The sequence below is a fragment of the Numenius arquata genome, chromosome 23 (assembly GCF_964106895.1).
Source record: "Numenius arquata chromosome 23, bNumArq3.hap1.1, whole genome shotgun sequence".
Lineage (NCBI taxonomy): Eukaryota > Metazoa > Chordata > Aves > Charadriiformes > Scolopacidae > Numenius > Numenius arquata.
Window position 1 is genome coordinate 6,168,289 of NC_133598.1, and position 19,467 is coordinate 6,187,755.

Genomic DNA, 19,467 nt, shown 5'->3' on the forward strand with positions numbered 1-19,467 from the left:
GGGTGAGGGCGTGGCTTGTGCCGAGGGAGGCGTGGCCTGAGGCGGAAGTGGGGGGGCGTGGCGGCGCGCGGCCGTCGCCGCGGAGGAGGGAGGGGGCCGCGGCGGCGGCGCCGTGTGAGGGCGGCGGCGGCGGCCCGGTCCGGCCCGGCCAGCCATGCGGCGACCGTAGCCATGCAGCGCGCCGAGCTGCGGGAGGGGGAGGCGGCGGCGGCCGCCGCGGCCTCCTACCGGGTGCTCAGCCGCTTGCTGGGCTACGGGGCCGGGCCGGAGGCGGGCGCGGCGGGCGGCGGCGTTACCGGCGCGACGGTCTCCGGGCCGTTGGGCCCCGCCGTTGGGCGGCTGCCGGCGGCGGCGGCGGCGGCGTTACCGGGAGGTTGCGGGGGTTTGCGGGCCCCGCGGCCGCCGCCGCAGCTGATGGTGTTCCGCAACGCGGCGGAGGGGCGGCCCGGCGAGGAGGGCGGCCCGGCGGCGGGAGGCGGGGGCCCGGCGGGCGGCGGAGCCGAGCTGCTCTGCCCGCGGCACCGCTGCGCCCTGGAGCCCAAAGCGGCGGCGGCGGCGGCGGGCGGGTTGGAGCTGCAGCTGGCGGCGCTGGGGCTGCGGCCGCCGGGGCTGGGGGCGAAGGGACCGGCGGGCTGCCCCTGCCCCTGCCTCGGCCCGCCGCCGCCCGCCGGGCCCGCCGCCGAGGAGACCAGCGACGCCTTGCTGGTGCTGGAGGCGCTGGAGCCCGACGAGACCGGCAGCTGCTCCGAGGAGGAGCCCGGTTCCCCCGGCCGCGGAGCCGCCCGAGCCACCGGGAGAGGAGCCGCCGGTACCGGCCCCGCGCCGCCCCCCGCCGCCCCCGGGGGAGCCGGCCCCGGCGCCAGGAAGGGCTCGTTGAAGATCCGCCTCAGCCGCCTCTTCCGCACCAAGAGCTGCAGCGGCGGCTCGGCCACGGGGGACGCCGCCGGGGCCGCCACCGAGGGCCGGCGCACCGGGGAGCTGCCCGCCTCGGCCGGTAGCCTCACCGACGTCTGCGGGGCCCGCGGCCGGGAGCAGGAGGCGGGCAGGTACGGGGGGTGAGGTGGTGGTGGTGGTGGGGAGGGGGGGAAGGAGGGATGGATGCGCGGCCCCGGGGGGCTGAGCGGGTCCCCTACAGCCCGGGGGTGGTTTTGGGGGGACGGGATGGGGGTTGCGGGGAGCAGCCGCCTGCGCTGGTGGAAGTCGGTAGAGCTGGGGGTTGTCACCGGTGTGAAAGGCGGGCGGGCGATGGTGTGGCCCCGTAGCACCGAGGGAGGAGGGACACCGGTGGCATGATGGAGGAGGGTGACTCTGAGGCATGGGTGCCATCCCGCAGATGGATGCCCTGACCGTCCCTCGGCTTTGAGCTGGGCTCAGGCATCTCCTGAGCAGCTTCCGAGACCTCCTGTGTCACACGGGGTCAGCCAGCACAGCTGGAGCACAGCTGGAGAGGCGGGCGGAGGAGGAACGTGATGCTCCGGGCCCAGCATCCCCAAAGGAGATGGTGGAAAAGCATCCTGGAGCACGGCCGGTGAGGTGCTGGGCGGCTCGGAGGAGCCGCTGAAGCCCCCGGGATGCTGCGGGTACCGGCCGAGCGAGGAGGTGGTGTGTCCCGGGAGCGGTGGATGGTGACACCCCGCTGGGATCCAAGGGGCTGGTGTTGCCTCTTGCCCTTCCATGTCTTCTCAAATGAGTTCCTGAGGTTTGTGGGCGTCGCAGTCGGGCTCAGGTCTGGGTGATGGTGGGTGCTGCCGCAGGGGCTCTGCTCTCCCCATACTCCGTGGCAGGACGTGGCCGGAGGAAGCGTTGGCAGCCGGAGGTTGGCTGGGTCGTGGTGTTAGAAAGGCTGGAGGGATGAATCCTGGGACATGTTGGTGTGGGACCTTGTTCCTCAGCCCTGCTCCATCAGCGCCAGCTCTCCTAGCCCTGCTCCGGCAGAAGACACAAGCTGGGGAGGGTGAAGGGCTGCCCCGGCTCCGGTCGGGATGAGCCTCTTGTGCTCCAGAAACCACTTTGTGTGGCATTCCCAGCAGCAGAACTGAAATTCCCAGTGGAGGGAGGCGGGAGAGCCAGCCCGGGAACCCCATTCAATAATGGAATGGACTCTGGGTGTTGCAGCACGGTCCTTTCCCCCACGGGGTTAATTAATCTCGCTGATGGTTTCTGGGGTGTGTTGCCTCCTCGGTGGGGCTGAAGACCTCTTGAGGGATGAGCAGGAAACTTTCTCCGGGCTTGCTCTGGAGATGCTGAGCTTGGGTCAGGTGCGACCCGTGGCACTGGCTTGTGAGGGGGGGGGGGGTGACAAGGCCACTTCAGCAGCCCAAAAGGCAGCCAGGCTGTAGCGGAGGCCAAAATTACCTCCCCTTTGAAGCAGGGGATGGCTCCGAGATGGCAATTTCTGCGTCGGGTCCCATCCCTGAAGCCTCTCGGGGTGTCTTGAGTCCTCCCTGGAGCTCCTGTGCCCACGAGGAGCTTTGTTTTTTTCCGGGGCGGGGTGGGGGGGGCGGGTTGGTGAAGCAGATTCATTCAACGGCTTCGTTCCCCACAAATGACTAAATGGGCCTGGGACGGCGGCGCGTGGAGTTTGCCCCTAATGACCTAGTGTTTGGCTGATGGGCTCGTGGTTTCTTAGCTCCTTGCGCTTGAGGAGAGCCAGGAGTCCCCGGGACCTCCCGGGATGGGGGTGACGGAGCCTCGTTGCTCGTGTCTCGGCAGGTTGGGAGCCGAGAAGCACCGTGTGGTCACTCCTCGTGCTCCGGCGTCGTGCGACTCCGCCGTGCTAATTAAGCGGTATTTTAACAAAGGTTACTTCAAGGTGCCTGATGCGACGACTCTGGTGGTTCGGGGACGACTTGGCTGCTTCCAGTTCCAGGAGTCCCCTCCCGCCGCCGGGGGCTGGATCCTCGGAACACGATGGTTTTTTTGCTCCCGGGCTTGGTGCCGGTGTCCCTCCTGCCACCGTGCTGCCATGGAGGGGACAGTCCCTCCTGGTCCCGAGGTCTGGCCCCGCTCTGGTCGGCGGGGACGAGCGATTCGGGATGCTGGGATGCAGTTGAAACTAAGCTGGGCTTGCTGGGAAGTGAATATTTGGCTTTAGCGGATGCTACTTTTCTTTCCCTCTCCTTTCCCAGCGCCCTGGTCCCTCAGCTCGGGGATAAGTAGTGCAGTAACTTGATTTTCTGCTGTGGTTTTTGACCTAACGCCACGCTGGCAAACGCCGTCGGCTACTTCGCACCCGTCTGCATCGATTGACTGGGAGGGGAAAAAAAAAACCAGCGCATTTCCTTGGTTCTGCCAAGAGCTGGAGATTGTTGCCACCCAGCGTGTGGCCCCCGTGTGAATACAGGATGGATCTGGTGTCCCCCGTACGGTCGCCTGCGGCTGACGAGGTGGGCTCAGAGTGACTTTTGGGTTAATTCATGGCTCTTTTTGCTATCGAGCTCTTATTCCTGCCTCGCGAGTCTCCGCGGGCTGGCGGTGGAGGACGCTACCTCGGTCTGCAACGGGTGTTATCTCGTCCAGCTCTTGTTTTTAAACATCCACACGAAGCAGAATTCCTGGTATTTGGAGTTTCTGGCCTAGTTTCCCGTGGCGGTCCCGGTCCCGGAGGCAGCAGAGGTGCAGCGTCGCCTCCCGCCCGCGGCAGCGAGGAAGGAAACCGGCCCCTTTATCTAAAATCAATAACTGGGCTCTGCTGAGCTGCAAGAGGCTGAGGAGCTGAACGTGGAGATACCGACGTGCGCCTTCTCACCCAGGGCCTGGCTGGTGATATTTAAAGGTTGTCTTGCTGAAATTGCTCTTTTTTTTTTTTTTTTTTTTTTTTTTTTTAATCTTGGAAGCAATTTGTGCCACGGAGGGAAGGGGGACAGGGCTGGGCATGGGATCTGTGGGTGGATGGATGGGCTTAGGGACACCTGAGCTGTGGCCGCATCTGCTGCAGGTCACTTGTCAGGCTAGGACCCAAAAATGACAATATAGGATTGATGACCTTGGGGGTTTTTTTTAACATTTCTCTGTATTATTATTGCCAGCATAAAGTAGCCTGTGGCCGGGTGGGACTTGCCTTGGTGTTAACGGGACAGTGCCGTGGGGTGAGTGAAGAAAAACCTGGTTGGGAAGGTGGTGACCACAGCCATTGCAGAACTGGTGGGTGACTGGCCCTAAAAATCCTTATTTCCTGGAGTTTGAGGGGTTTCCCGGTTTGGTGTGCATGAATCCGTGCAGAATCTGTTCCCGGAGGATGATGTCCACCTTTGGCTTCCTCCAGCCCCCCAGGGTTGCTCTGACCCAGGGCAGGAGGGTTTGGGTACCAGTCACATGGAATTCCTTCTCGAGGCGGGGTTTCAGCATTGTTTGGAGGCTGCGGAACTCGAGGGCAGGAGGAGGAAGAATGGAAGGACGTTGTTTTGGTGGAGACGGAGTTAGGGAAGTAGAGGATTCGGTCCATGGGAATCATTTCCTGCTCTCTCCCTGCTGCTGGTGTGAGCCTGCGAGAAAGGAGGGCTCCCCGAAATCCCTGGCTGTAAAACGGTGGCGTAAAATGTAGCTGTGGGTAAAAGCAAAATGCCAGCGCTGCTCCTTCCCGGCTGGCTCGGTGGGTGGGAGCGGAGCTGTTACTCTATTAGGAGGTTCGTTGGTATTAATCCAGAAGTGTAATTTTGTGTGTGAATGCAGGGCTGATAATCGCCGAATTGTTCTCTTTTGGGGGGGAGGAAAAAAATCCAACCCTCAAATAAGCGCGAGAGGCTTAAAATGAAAACCTTTCCAAACACTTTAATGAGGTTTTATATAGCGGGATGATGAGTGTTCTTAGTATTTTTATTTGCAGACTTACAGTATTAAACGTTTATTCACAGCTGGGTGACCCGGTGACATGTCTGGACACAAACAAGAGAAGGGTTTGGTCCACCCTGAGAAGATGAGGGTGCACCCAGAGCCCGGAGCTCGTGGTTTTCTCCCTGAAGGGTGATGGAGTTGGGTCTGATGGGTGTCACCCTTCCTGAAGGGTGACAGTCCTTGCTTGGAGCGTTATCTGAAGCTTTGTCCAGGTTTCACAGGTGACTGTGGGCAGAGCTGGGGTCTGGAGCACAAGAAGGCGTCAACCTCTCACGGGGAGGAGGTTGGAGAGCGAGGAGGACATCCAGGAGGAAGGGTGTCACCCCTGTCACAGCTTGTGGTAGAAATGGGGTGGTCTGGGTGGCCACCAGAGCTGATCCCTGAGCTCCCATAGATCCTGGTGATGTGGTCGCTTGCTTGGATGCAACAGGACCAGTTTCTCTGGCCAGCACAGGGGAGTCGCACTATATTCAACTTGGAGGCACCTCGTCTCTCCCAGTACAGACCAGCAGACTGATACGGGGCTGCCCAGTGCCGGGATGGGACGTGCTGTGGGTGCTGGAAAGACCTTTGTCAAATCTGCAGAGCCTGAGAGCTGCAGTTTGGGCTCAGTTTTGTCCTTGGGGTCCCCTCCAAGGTGGGAGTGAGATTCCGGCACCAGGGACGTGTTTCTCTACTCGCCCCAACCAGGAATTCGAGTCCTGGGGGTGCCATACCCCGTGCCTCAGTTTACCAACGTTTTCTGTGCCCGGCTCTGGGTAAAGTCCTTTAGCATTGCAGCAGGGATGGGGCTGGAATGATGGTTTGTTATAAAACCACCAGTTTGGACAGCAAACTTCAGGGGAATTGCTGGTATTGCTGGATTTTCATCAGAGGCGCGTTTTTAGAATCATAGAATGAATCACAGAATGGTTAGAGTTGGAAGGGACCTTAAAGATCATCGAGTTCCAACCCCCCTGCCATGGGCAGGGACACCTCCACTAGAGCAGGTTGCTCCAAGCCCCATCCAGCCTGGCCTTGAACCCCTCCAGGGATGGGGCAGCCACAACTTCCCTGGGCAACCTGGGCCAGGGTCTCACCACCCTCACAGGAAAGAATTTCCTCCTGATATCTAATCTAAATCTCCCCTCTTCCAATTTAAAACCATTACCCCTTGTCCTGTCACTACATCTCCTGACAAAGAGTCCCTCTCCGGCTCTCCTGGAGGCTCCCTTCAGATATTGGAAGGCTGCTATGAGGTCTCCCCGGAGCCTTCTCTTCTCCAGGCTGAACAACCCCAGCTCTCTCAGCCTGTCTTCATAGGGGAGGTGCTCCATCCCTCTGATCATCTCCTCAGCCCTCCGCTGGACCCGTTCCAACAGGTCCATGTCCTTCCTGTGTTGAGGACTCCAAAGCTGGACACAGTGTTCCAGGTGGGGTCTCACGAGCGCAGGGCAGAGGGGTAGAATCACCTCCCGCGACCTGCTGGCCACGCTTCTCTTGATGCAGCCCAGGATGGGGTTGGCTTTCTGGGCTGCCAGCGCGCGTTGCCGGCTCACGTTGAGCTTCTCATCCACCAACACCCCCAAGTCCTTCTCCTCAGGGCTGCTCTCCAGCCATTCTCCGCCCAACCTGTATTTGTGCCTGGGGTTGCCACCTCCCAGTTGCAGGACCCTGCACTTGGCCTGGTTGAACTTCATGCGATTTGCACGAGCCCATCTCTCCAGCCTGTCCAGGTCCCTCTGGATGGCATCCCTTCCCTCCAGCGCATCGACCGCGCCACCGACAGCTGTTTCCATCCCTCTCGCCGGCTCCGGATTTAGCTCCCCTACCCTTCACCTGCGTTTTGGAACCCATTTTGAGGGGGGGGGTGGGCAAAGGAGGGGGATGGCGTCCTCCAAAAGCAGCGCGAGGGCATTCCCCGCGCTCGCCGGAGGCACAACCCATTAATTGTGCAGGGACCCAACCTGTTTGTGGGAGGCATCTGGCAACGCCTGATCCGGAGACGGAGCGCGACGTTGTCGGTTGTGAAACAGCCTCTTGGCTCCGGTTACCATACTTGCTTGGGGTTTGTTTGGTTTTTTGGGGTTTTTTTTTTTGGTTTTTTGGGTTTTTTTCCTCTTTTTTTTTTTTTTTTTCTTCTTTCCAAAGACTTTTATTAATTCCCTAGTTAGGGATTTGCTCCCCGGCAGGACGGAGACCTAGCTTTACTGGTTGACTGCCCTACTTAGGCCACAGCTCGGCTCCAGGAGCCGAATAAACAGGCGGCGTTCGAGCTGTCTCCGGCTTCTGTAAAGAACGGGGAAGGTTCTCCTGGTGTGAGAAGCTCAAAGGGTGTTTTCTTCTGGTGGGACGCGCCGAGTCTCCTCATCTCTCCTAACCATATGTGGGGTTTTGTTTTTTTTTTTTTTTCTTTATTTCCGATAGGAAACACAGACTGACGAGAACTCAAAGTGCCTTTTCCCCGGTTGTGTTCAGCCCCCTCTTCACAGGTAAGGATCCGGAAGATTTACGGCGCGGCTTTTCGTTTGGGGATGAAAAGAGCGGCGTGTGCTTAACGATGAGATGCTGAACGTTGCCTCCACGTGCAACCCGGGACCTCTGTGATGGGTCCCACCATCCTGCTTGGCCTCAAAGCCCCGGCAAGAGGAGCTGCAAAGGACGTGCCTCTTGCACGTTGGCGTTTTGCGGTTCCTCCTGTTGAAAGGCAAGTTTGGGTCGTGCTCTCGAAGGGGGAAGGTCCTTCCTCCAAGTGTTTTGGAAAATCCCCTGTAGATGGAATGCAGGTTGGTGTCCCCTCCCCTGGTTTGAAAGGGGCTGAGACCAAGCGGGACCGTGGCCCGACGTCACCGCCTCGGCTGCATGACACCTGTGGGGATTGAAACCTCTTTTTGTGGGTCCTACCTCCTCTTTCTGCCTCTTTCTCCCCTCTCCCCATGGCCTACTGGTTTCTGACCTTCCTTTTTCTGCTGGGGGCGGGGGGGGGGGGGGAAGTTGGCCGGTTTATAAATGGTGCGAGGGGGAAGTCCTGCTCCGCTGGTGGCTGAAAGCTCTAGTACCAAAAAACTCCTGGTCACGGTCATGTGCCTCCTGTGGCGTGGACTTGACATCAAAACTGTCCTTGGGGCTTCCTGGGGAGAATCCCATCTCCAGAGTCGCAGGATTCAGAATCTAAGGTCACAACTGGGTATTTATCTGCTGAGGTCTTGGTTTCTTTAACGGCCCCTGTATCGGGGAGGGGGGGAATGTGTGTGTGTGTGTGTGTGTGTGTTTGCCCCTGTATGGGGGGTATGTGTGTGTGTTTGCCCCTGTATGGGGGAGGGTGTGTGTGTGTGTTTGCCCCTGTAGGGGGGGGGGGTGTGTGTTTGCCCCTGTATGGGGGGGGGGGGGTGTGTTTGCCCCTGTATGGGGGGGGGGGTGTTTGCCCCTGTATGGGGGGGGGGGGGGGGGGTGTGTTTGCCCCTGTATGGGGGGGGGGGGGTGTGTGTTTGCCCCTGTATGGGGGGGGGGGGGGGGTGTTTGCCCCTGTATGGGGGAGGGGGGGGTGTGTGTTTGCCCCTGTATGGGGGGGGGGGGGGGTGTTTGCCCCTGTATGGGGGAGGGGGGGGTGTGTTTGCCCCTGTATGGGGGAGGGGGGGGGGGGTGTTTGCCCCTGTATGGGGGGCGGGGGGGTGTTTGCCCCTGTATAGGGGATTTTCTGAGACTGGGACCACCGCAGCGGGCCAGAATTCAAATGCCTGGCCCAACTGGCATGAATTCCTTGGTGCTTTGCTCTCGGGTTAGTGTGTGGGGCGAGCGGGGGGGGGGGGGGGGTGTCTTTGGGAATGTTGTCCTTGTCTTCCCTTGCCTCTCGGAGGTGCTGGCTCCTGCTGCCTTGGGAAGGACCGAAAAGCAGTTCCTGCAGCCCCTCTGAGCCTGGGCTTTGGTTTTTTTTTTTTTTTGTACAGGACGAAGGCAGCCCAACTATTTTATTTTTTTAGGGCGTGGAAATGAAAGAGCAGCATCCTGTGGGCGCACGTGTGCGCTCACACCCATAAGTCCCCCAGGGAGAAGGGACCTCGGTTAATAACCAGCTCTAAATACTCCTCTTAACGCGGCTTATTAATAGATGGGACGTTTAAAAGCAGAGGGAAGGCGAGTCGATACTGCCCTGTGTTGTTGGTGGTAAATACGTTGCCAGGGACTTACCCAGGGGTGGGTGACGCCGCGCACGGTTTCTGGAGCAGAAGAGGAGTTCCTTGCCCACAGGAATTGAAATCTGAGGCAGCCACATCCCCTTGTCCTTGAGACCCGTGCTTCAGGCGTTCGGGATGGTTTGGTTGGTGGTGGTGGTTCATCAGAGCCTGGTTAGAGTGATATTTTTTTTTTTTTGAGGGGGTGGAGGGAAATGCCTTGGTGGTGGTAACGCCACTGAGGGTCTCTCTTTAGGTCTCCTTTTGACTCTGCGTCAGTCAACTCTGAGGCTGATGCTTCGACCTCGATTTGGTTGCTTCGTTTCTCTCCCATGATTTTTAGACTGATTTTTAAGCTTTTCTGGTCTTGACACATCTTAATTTGTGTCATTATTTTCCCCAATTCGGGATCCAAAGCCTTTTGGCTTCAGTGAATTCCGGTTATTTAATGTAAAAGCCTGTCCAGCTCCCTGCTATTAATTTTAAGAGCTGGTACCCTCCTGGCCTTTTGGGTAAGAGGTATTTGTGTTTGATGGTCTATGGCATTGGTAGGCCAAAAAAAAGGCATTAACAGGAGCATCGTCTGAGTCAGGTGCCAGCAAAGACCCGTGAAACCATTTCCCAGGTGTTACACAAAGTGCTGGTGCTTTGCATCATTGATGAACACCATTGGAAGGTCTCACAGAGTCTTCTTCATCACATCCTCCCGATGCTGGACTCCAACAGGGTTCGGCCACACAAACCTGTGTCCATCATTTCCTTCTGGGGAAGGTCCTTGACCTTTGAGCTGCGATCACAGAGTCGATCAATGTCTCCAAAGCGTTGCAGCTGGGAAATTGGGTTTGAAAACAGCTGAGATCGTCCTCTAAACCCCGTGGAGGTTCCTGCCCCTTCCCCTCTCCCCCTGCCTCCCCCCAAAAGGTGCCGTACTAACAGTCTGCTCCACCATCCTTCAGGTGAAACGGTGTCACTGGTGGACGTGGACATCTCTCAGCGAGGACTGACCTCCCCTCACCCTCCGACTCCGCCGCCGCCACCACGAAGAAGCCTCAGCCTGCTAGGTACCATCCCGGAGAGCATCCTCTGCCCTGTGTCCCTGTGGGAGCGTGGAAACTGCCCGTCTGTCCTTGTGGGAACAGAGGAGGAGCATCCCAAGGGTCCCCAGGCTCTCTGCCTCCTCATCTGACCCCGTAGCATCTCTGTCACCTTCCCCTGCAGGGGGTTTCTTGCTGTTCATTGAAGGCTTCAGTGGATCAGCCAGGGGAGGAAGGGGATGGTGGAGCGGTGCAGGTGGGACGTGATGTCCTGGTTTCATAGCGTTTCTGTTGCTTTTGGAAACTTCCCCCCCTTCCTATCCACTGCCCAGCGAGGCCAGTTCCCTTCTGTTCTCTCTAACTGGTGGGACTGGGGGCTCTGCTGCACCAGGAGCCTGGCCAAGCTGCTCCTCATCCTCCTCTGGAGGAGGCTCCTCTGAGCCAGGGCAGCTTAGGATGGATAAAATCAACCTTAAACTGCATGTCCCGTGTGCCGGGTCTGTGAAATCTCCTCTAAATGCCTGTCTTGCGCTGCAAACCGCCTGCATGGAGCGAGCTGGGCTGGAAAACAGACTCTCTTCCGCGTGTGCGAGGGGCCGAGCTGGTGCCAAGCAGCTCAGAAGCACAAGGAGGATGGGGAGCTGCCGGCGGGAAGCTCCATCTCCTCCTCTCCTGGCTCGGGCCGTGCTCTCGGAGCTCGCTTTCCTTGTTTTCTGAGTCTCTCTTGCCTCTGTTCTCTCCTAGATGATATCAGTGGGACGCTGCCTACATCTGTGCTAGTGGGTCCGATGGGCTCCTCCCTGCAGTCTTTCCCTCTGCCTCCGCCTCCTCCGCCCCATGCCCCAGGTCAGCCGAGCTCTAACAGCCAAGCTCTGCCTTTCCCTTCAGGGATCTGGGCTTCGGGGATTTTTCTCTATAAGCTTTAAAGCCGCGCTTTGGGCTTTAACAGCAGCGGCGCTGCCTGCTTTGCCCGCTCGGGGACACGCTGGGTGCTCGGGTACCGGTGTGACGAGGCTCTGGTTTCCTCCTGGTGCGGCTCTCGTTGCCCACAGTCGTTTTGCTGAAGCTTTTGATGGCACCAGCTTTATCCTCGGTTCAGCATCTCCCATTTTCTTGGGTTCCTCCGGGAGGAAGCACACCCCGACGTGTACTGCGTCCGATAAGGTGCCAGGGAAGAGCCGTGGGCACAGGGCTGAGCGCCAGAGCCCTGGCTGTGACAGCCAGCCTGGCGTGTGGTCTGGCTGAACGGCACCTGAGGAGGTTTCCTGCCCCGTTTACCCTTTTGCTTTTGGTTTCCTTCATGACCCAGAGGGTTTTTACTACCCTTTTTTCAGGACGTGTGTTCGTACCTTCCAGCCCGTGCCTCCTGGCTCTTCCCTCCGAGGTAGCATAAGGTGACAGCACTGATTTGGTCACCTTGGGAGAGCCAGGTAGTGACTCCCACTGTGTCCTTCACGAGGATGTTGTCTTTCCATCCATCCATCAGCCCAGCTTCCTGCAGCTCTGTCCCTCCTGCCCTGACCTCCAGAGCTGTGTGAGGGGGATGGATGAGGGGTGGTTTGTCCTCGGGGGGGGGACACCTTCCCGTGGGTGACCAAGTCTCTCCTTCTGCAGACGCCTTCCCACGGATCGTCCCGCTGAGACCCACGGAGGCGATGCCCGGCCAGCCCGCCCCACACCTGCAGTGTCCCCTCTACCGCCCGGACTCCAGCAGCTTTGCGGCCAGTTTGCGGGAGCTGGAGAAGGTAACGGGGAGGGGGACGGCGGTAGTGGCAGCCAGAGGGAAAAGACTGTGGGTCCAAGCACTGGTTTTGGGGACCCATCCTCCCTTTTACAGAACTGGGAGGATAACATTAGGATAGGGCTGTAAAAAACCCTCTTGCCTTTCTCCCAGTGAGGTCTTTGAGTCTAGAAAAGCTTTTATTGTGCGTGGAAGGGCTTTTATAGTCTCGTCTGTTCTTTCTTCTGGGAATATGATGATGTGCTCTCATCCAGCAAGTCCCAACCGTCCATATTCCTGGGCGGATACAACCAGACGCTTCCGTTTTTTGGCATTTAAAGGGAATTAACATCAGTTTGGTTGCTGATAAAAGTCTTTCTGGCTAGCACCTGCTGATGTTCTGTCTCTCTCCTTAGTGCGGGTGGTACTGGGGACCCATGAACTGGGAGGATGCGGAGATGAAGCTGAAGGGGAAGCCAGATGGGTCCTTTTTGGTCCGAGACAGCTCTGACCCTCGTTACATCCTGAGCCTCAGCTTTCGGTCGCAGGGCATCACCCACCACACCAGGATGGAGCACTACAGAGGTAAGAGCCGCGGGTGGTCCTGGGGGTGCCACTGACAGTGGGGGGCTGTGCCTGGGGACCAGTCTGGTCCCAAGGTCCCACACCAGTGCTCTGGGCATGGAGCTGGCAGAAGAAGGGGAGCAGCAGCAGTGTGACCTTGTTCTTGCGTTGAGGTTCTGCAAGAGGCTTTAGAAGCTGCGTTTGACTTTTCCTTGTGCTTCAAGCAGCAATTCTCCTTGTAACTCTGAAAAACTGAGAAATACGCGTTCCCTGTGCCTGTCCTGGGGCCTTCCTTTGGAAAAGTGAACTCGGAAAACGATGATGGTGAGGTCTTTGGGGTCCCGCGTCGCCGAGATGTGACGTACAGCAACAATCACCATTCCTGGCTCTCAGTGCTTCCCAAAATGAAGCTTATTTGAGGGAATTTCCCTGTGAAATTCTTCCAGAGAAGAGGAACAAGGCTGGTGAGGGGTCTGGAGCACAAGTCTTGCGAGGAGAGGCTGAGGGAACTAGGGTTATTCAGCCTGGAGAAGAGGAGGCTGAGGGGAGACCTTCTTGCTCTCTCCAACTCCCTGAAAGGAGGGGGTAGAGAGGCGGGGGTCGGTCTCTTCTCCCAAGTCACGGGCGACAGGACTAGAGGAAACGGCCTCAGGTTGCACTAGGGGAGGTTCAGGCTGGATATTAGGAAAAATTTTTTTCACTGAAAGGGTTATCAGCCATTGGAATGGGCTGCCCAGGGAGGTGGTTGAGGCACCATCCCTGGAAGTGTTCAAAAGATGGGTTGACATGGTGCTGGGAGACATGGTTTAGTGATGGTGTTGCATTTTGTTGTTTTGTGGGTGTTTATTTTTGTCAGTTAGGTTGATGATTGGACAAGATGATCTTGAAGGTCCCTTCCAACCTAGAAGATTCTGTGATTCTGTGATCTCTTGCTGTCACAGCTTGTCACCTTGCTGCCACCTCCTCCCCGTGTCCTGGGGGTGCGGTCTGTGCCAGGCTGAGCCTTTAGCTCCACCACACTGGGTTTTTATTCCGAGAACTCCTGGCACGCTGGTCACCACCTTTATTCCTCCTGCGCGAGCTGCTTCTCACTTCGCCCACACGCTTTGCTCGTCTTCACCTGGGGTTTTCTGCGTTGAGCCCCTGCACAAACACCTCAGGCCGAGGAAAATGCCCGAGAGGCTCCATGCACGGCGGGGAGAAGCTGCCCTGTGACCAGGGGGAAGCTTTAATAACGACTCCCTCTAGAGCCTTGTCATTAAACGTGCCTGCAAATAATGGCTTTCTGGCCAACCTGCTGCAGAAAACAGTGGTTTGCAACCTTGTGGAGCAAAGCTCATCTCTTTCACCTTTTTGCCCTTGCCCCAGGGGTGCTGCTGGCGTTTTCCTCCACCTCCGCTCGCGGTGCGGAGCTTGGAGACCCGGCAGCACCTCCGCTCGTGAGCCCTTCTGATGGAGACATGCCCCAGCATTAATTCTAGCCCCTCGGGAGCCACTTCCCCTGGCCGTTGTGTAAGAAGGAAGGATTGTCATCACCCCATCCTTACAGAAATTCCAAGAAGCTCTTGGAGCTGGAGGAACGTGAGGCTGCCTGGCCACTGGATACTTCCATAATTGAGTTTTGGAGCAGGCTCCTCTTGCTGCTGGTCCCGTTTCTTATTTTGGGGCTGGCATACGTCTATTTTGGGAGCTTCCTTACCCAGATGTCCTTCTCGTTCCTCAAGCTGTCCTCCTCGCTGCAGGGATCGAGGATTGGTGCTGCCGCCTTCCCTAGAGCAGCAGTTCCAGCCGTGACACTGCATCAAGGATCTCATTTTGGGTCTGCGTGGGGAGCCCCCCGCTTCCCCCAGCACCGAATGTGCTGCGGCAGCGGGGAAAACTGCCCAGCCGAGCGCTTCGATGAACCCGTGAAGGTGACAAACGGTGCGGCTGAGAGAGTGGGGAAGAGATAAAAGCCAGACCTTCACGTTACGGGTAGATGAGAGGAAAGGAACCAGATTTTTTTTGTCTGTTTTTTAGGCAAGGTGAGTAGGCGGAATGGGGAGGCTGGTGTTTGTGCTTTGTCCTTTGCATCTACAGCTGCTTTTAAGGCCTCCAGATTTCAGGGCTTTGCATCTACAGGCACTTTCAGGGGCTCCAGGTTTCAGGGCTTTGCATCTACGGCCACTTTTAGGGGCTCGACTTTTAGGGAACCAGATCCGAGGCTCACGCCAACCTACTTAGAGATGTGTAAAGAGGTCCAAGGACCTGCTTTTCCCTGTGTTGCCCATCTCTGGTTTCGCTGTTCGCCACCCGAGCTGGGTGCATCCGTCGTGTCGGGTGGCAGTAAGGGGGGGAACCGTGTCGGTGTAGCTTGACCCTGGGTTCTAACTTGACGATAATTTGAATTAAGGGGTTTGAAACAGCTGGGAAGAACACGGAGCTGTTCTGAAATGGGATCCTCTGGCAGAAGAGGCCTTCGGCACCTGGATCACTGGTTTTACACACCTCTGTGTAAAACCACACTCTTTCTTTAGGGGTGCTGTAGATGGGACACTGCAGAGGAGCAGGGGTATCTGCTAATGCTCTTTATGTTTTGAGAATTTAAGTTTTTAGACCTAGAAATCGTTGCAGGCTGTTCACAAGTTCAGGCAAGGGTGACTTGTGGCCACGCTTGGTTACGGTGGTCACGTTGTCGTGTCTTTCTGCGTATCCTCAGCTCTTGGAGGGCACTGGTTCCAGTGGAGCAGCATCCTTGCAAGCAGGTGCCACTGGTGTTTCCTCTTAGTGTCCTGCCTGGTCTTCGAGAACATCAGACTCGTGCCCAAACTGTCTCCTCTTGCCACCAGTGCTCCTCTAATGTGAAACCTCTTCTGTTCTCTCGGAAGGGACCTTCAGCCTGTGGTGCCATCCCAAGTTTGAGGACCGCTGCCAGTCTGTGGTGGAGTTCATCAAGAGAGCCATCATGCACTCCAAAAACGGGAAGTTCCTTTACTTCCTCCGATCCAGGGTTCCAGGTGAGTCTCCAGCTTGGAATCTGGGGGATGGTTTTGCTCTGCCATCAGCCGCAGCTGTGTCCTGGGGAGACAATTCGAGGTGGATTTGGTCGGTGCCCTGGTCTGTGTCCTTGCCCACTGACTTCCCAGAAGGATCCCGAGGGGCAGATCTCTCCCTCGGCAGCTGCACCGCTCGCTCGTGGTGGCAAAAAGACTTCCCAAACCCTTCTTTCCAGGAGTGATACCATCTCACGCTACGACAGAGCTGGGGACTGGAAAGCTACTCCCTCAACGAGCAATTATTTGGCTGCTAAAACTCTGCGTTCTTCCCTCCCCCCGTCTCAGTACTGCTCTTAGAACTGCTCCGTGCTTTGTAGTTTCCCAGTTCTCCCTTAAGCTGGGACCCACCTGGGGCTGTCGAGGGGGGAGCCGTTCAGCTGAGCCTGTGGGAGCGTTTCCAAGCGTGAGCTCAAAGCCTCCAGCCAGAGATCCTGTAGATTCGGAGTCCCCGGGGGGGCCACCGTGATGCCAGAGCCCATCCACAGGCAGGTGCTTGCAAGCCAAGGAGGGAGCGTCGGTGAGGTGTTGTTGGAGCATGTTTGATTGCAGAGAGCTTGTTTCCCTATCCATCAAACTCTTAATTCCTTAAATTAATTAAAGGAATTAAAACCAAACTTAAATCTGGGCAGGCGACTGGACAAGTGTCTTCTGTATCTTTTTTTTTCTGGTTTTCCCCTCACCTGTCCTGGCGTACCGGAAAGCAAGCCAAAAAATCTGGTGTGAAAGGGAGGGAAGAGTCTCCCAAAGAGGCAAATACGCCCCTTGTTTGTGAGATGGCAACAGTGGGGGGGACAGAATTTGGAGGGGGGTGTGTGAGGTGAACAGTGATGCTTTGAACCAAACGGAGCAGGAATGGGAATGCTGCCGAGGTGAGAGGAGCGAGAGGAGCCTCAGGATTGCTGCAAGTGAAATTATAGTGAAATTTAGAGGGAAATTTGCTCCTTGTCCCTATTGCCATCACGCCTGCAAGCCCTGACGGGGACGGTGACCTCTCTGTGGCACTGGGGCATGGGAAGGATTCGCCCCAAAGAGTTCCTGGTCTGGAAGAGGCTGGAGGGGAGGAGATGGGACGTTCCCTCTTCCCGGCAGCGCTGGAGCCACAGCCCAGATGTGTTCAGTGTTGCCCTCTGCTGCAGGCACCGCCAATAACTGGAAAACTGAGTTATAACGTGGCCACGCTTTGGGGAGGGAGGAGAGGGCTGTGAAGCTGATTTCACAACGTACCCGGCCTTCACGAAATCATTTCCACTTAAAGATAATTTACCTTCCTAATCCTGAGATCTTTTCCCCTCGAGAACAGGGCTTTGAGGGTTTAGGACTCCAGGCAAATACCTTAGAAAGGACTTGCTCTAGAGAAATAGCATTGAAAAAGAAAATATCCCCCCCCGCCAAAGAGCGCTGTGCACCTGCTGAGGGGTGCCTTTTTGTGTCCCCCCCAGGTCCTGCACCGCTCCATCTGTAGCCAGCGTTGGGTGTAGGCACTGCTTAGAGCTGCTGCGCCTTGATCCTTGAAAAACAAAGTCTCACACTGATGCCTGATTATTTTTAATTTTTTTTTTTTTTTTTTTTTTTTGTGGGAGAAGATTTAGGATCTGCATCTCCCCAGTGTGCTCGTTAGTGCTGTTCTCCCGCTGAAACGTTAAGCGCTGCTCGGAGGAGGGGGCTGTTTCCAGCTCGCGTCTGGCTCCTGGCAGCGAGGCATGTGGCCAGCGCGGCTTGTGGAGCTCGTGCTGGTCCCTGTAGTCGCTGGCTGGGCTCCCAGAGGCTAATTCCTTTTCGGTAGGAGAGAGAATAAGGAAGGAGGAGGCAAGGAGGGGGGCAGAGAGAGAGAGAGAGAGAGAGAATCCAGCCTTCAATTGATGGCTGTTCTTTGCTTTCTCAAAAGCTGGCTCGCAGCTTCCTGAGCTGCCCGGAGCAGTTTTGAGCCCATCTTAGTGTGAAGAGCTTCCCCTTTTCTCCTTTCACTCCGTTGCCCTCAGAGAAGGGCCAGCGGGAGGGGGTTAGAGTGTAACGAGCTTTGAATCCTTCTGTAAAGACAGATAAAACCTTGTGCTGCGAATGAACCCGGCTCCCAAAGATCCCGCTGACCCCTCGGTTCTGCGGGCTCGATTGTTGCTCTTAACTTTGGGGGAGGAGGAGGTTGTGGGGCTGGATGCGACTCTCTTTCGGCCCCGGCGAGGTCTTTCCCTGCGTGGGGAGGTGGCTGGAGCGAAGCTGCCGCCTCCTCTGCCTTTGTGCCTCTGCCTCGTGACCCCAAGAATGAGGGACTCTGGCACAGCTTGAGCTGACCCAATCCCTCGGCTTTTTAACGCCTCGCTAGAACTACCCAAAGGGTTCCGCAGAGCAAAGCCTACGTGCCCGGTCGTGCTGCTCCCCTTCTGCTTTGGCTTTCTTCTCCGCCTTTTCCAAACCCTGGTGCTTCTCGGTATGAAGCGATGCTTCCTCTACTAGCCCTGGGGAAACGGGGCGGTTCGGAGCTTGCGGTGGCCCAGGGTCTGCTTTTTACAGCCCACCCTCTCACACCAGGACTGTGGTTGCCTTGTTGGGAAGGCTTGGAGATGTTTTACAGCCAAAAGAGTAGATTTGGCTGGAAGGTTTGGCTCCTCAGTCCCAAGACTCTGAAGCCATGGGATTCCTTCCTGAATCGATAGCGGTTCCTATCTATATATAACGCTTGTCTCCAATATTGCCTTTTTTTTTTTTTTTCCCCTTAAAGGTCTCCCTCCGACGCCTGTCCAGCTCCTGTATCCAGTCTCCAGGTTCAGCAACGTCAAATCCCTCCAGCACCTTTGCCGCTTTCGGATCAGGCAGTTGGTCCGAATCGACCACATCCCCGAGCTCCCGCTGCCCAAGTGAGTCTCTGGGACCAGCCCAGGGACCGGTCCCTCTGGTTTCCTCCTCCACCCTCGCGGCAGGAGGCGATGAGGAGACATCTCTATCTGCAGTAAGGGCTTTGGGTGGGTGTAGTTGACTTTTTTTTTTTTTCCAGCCGTGGGACAGCAAGATAAATGTCCCGTGGCGCGTAGGGAGTGGTGACCAGCTCAGGCGTTACTGGTGCCACAACCTTGGAGGTGGGTTGGGGGGGGAGAGGTTCTGGTTTATCCTTCGTGGAGGATGACGTGGTGGTGGCTCAGGGTTAAAACTTCTGCCCGTGCCTTCCCCAGGCCCCTGATCTCCTACATCCGCAAGTTCTACTACTACGACCCGCAGGAGGAGGTGTATCTGTCGCTGAAGGAAGCTCAGCTCATCTCCAAACAGAAACAGGAGACCGAATCCTCCACGTAGCGAGGCTGCTTCGCCCGGCTTGTTGCTGTCACTGATGGTACGTACGTGGGTGCTGATGGCGCTTCTTCTCCGCGCGCCATCCAAGTGGGGGTCCAACCTAAATCGCTCTGTTCCCTCTGATTGCAAAAAAAAAAACCCAAAAACACAAGCCACAAAACCTTCCCGGAGAAGTCGTGGTTGTTCACTCCGTGGTCTTTTCCTACTGCCTGGCTTTCCTCGGGGAAGGGGAACAAGGCTCCTGCTGCTTTCTCCTGCATATTTGTGCCCACGCAAGCCTGGGCTCGCTCTGGTGCCAAAGCGGATCCCGCCGCGTCCAGCGGGATGTTTGATCCCTCTCCCTTCTCTCTTCCCCGTTAGGAATTTGGTTGTCGCCATCCTGTAGCCGGAGTCAGGCTGTGGTGGGAAGGAGGCACGCGAGGGCGAAGCCTGTTTCTGCGCTGCCGCTTCTGCTCTCTCCAGCTCTTTTTTGTACAGAGAAAAGAGGGTTCAAGACTCCGAAGAAGCACAGCGGAACGGGAACCAGAGCCTCGGCTCCTGCCCGAGGGAGAGGGCTCTCCGTGCAGAACAAAGAATGTCATGGCACTATTTACAATTTTTTGAAAGTTTTATTTTTGATGTCTTCTCTTTTTTTTTTTTTTTTTTTATTTTTTTTTTGGTTCGTTTCGGTTTTGGTTTGTTTTCGGCATGAGAAATACTGTCTTATGATCAGCTGAATTTTATTACCCCCTCCCTTGGAAAAGCTCCAGGTGGGGGGAGAGAGAGAGAGAGAAGGGGACTCTCTTGGAAGATCATCTGCTCCAGGTGGTACGGCAAGACTCTTCTTTGGCCCTCACCGAGAGGGGATG

General features: G+C 56.9%; 1 protein-coding gene across 1 annotated transcript; it reads left to right on the plus strand.

Annotated features, from left to right (window-relative positions):
* The first annotated feature begins 171 nt into the window (after nucleotides 1-171).
* On the plus strand, nucleotides 172-19,229 carry SOCS7 (suppressor of cytokine signaling 7). The gene is made up of 10 exons (XM_074162895.1): nucleotides 172-1,046; nucleotides 7,240-7,304; nucleotides 9,941-10,045; nucleotides 10,763-10,864; nucleotides 11,633-11,763; nucleotides 12,155-12,323; nucleotides 15,170-15,298; nucleotides 18,054-18,189; nucleotides 18,502-18,659; nucleotides 18,980-19,229. The coding sequence occupies exons 1-9, from the start codon at nucleotides 172-174 to the stop codon at nucleotides 18,620-18,622; spliced, it is 1,833 nt and encodes a 610-aa protein (XP_074018996.1). The 3' UTR covers nucleotides 18,623-18,659; nucleotides 18,980-19,229.
* Nucleotides 19,230-19,467: the final 238 nt, after the last annotated feature.

Bases quoted from the DNA above. Each gene is read 5' to 3' on its own strand.
- SOCS7 (XM_074162895.1), top strand. From the start codon at position 172: ATGCAGCGCGCCGAGCTGCGGGAGGGGGAGGCGGCGGCGGCCGCCGCG. The intron at 7,305-9,940 runs GTAAGGATCCGG...ACCATCCTTCAG, and splicing joins GTTCAGCCCCCTCTTCACAG to GTGAAACGGTGTCACTGGTG. The intron at 15,299-18,053 runs GTGAGTCTCCAG...TTCCCCTTAAAG, and splicing joins CCTCCGATCCAGGGTTCCAG to GTCTCCCTCCGACGCCTGTC.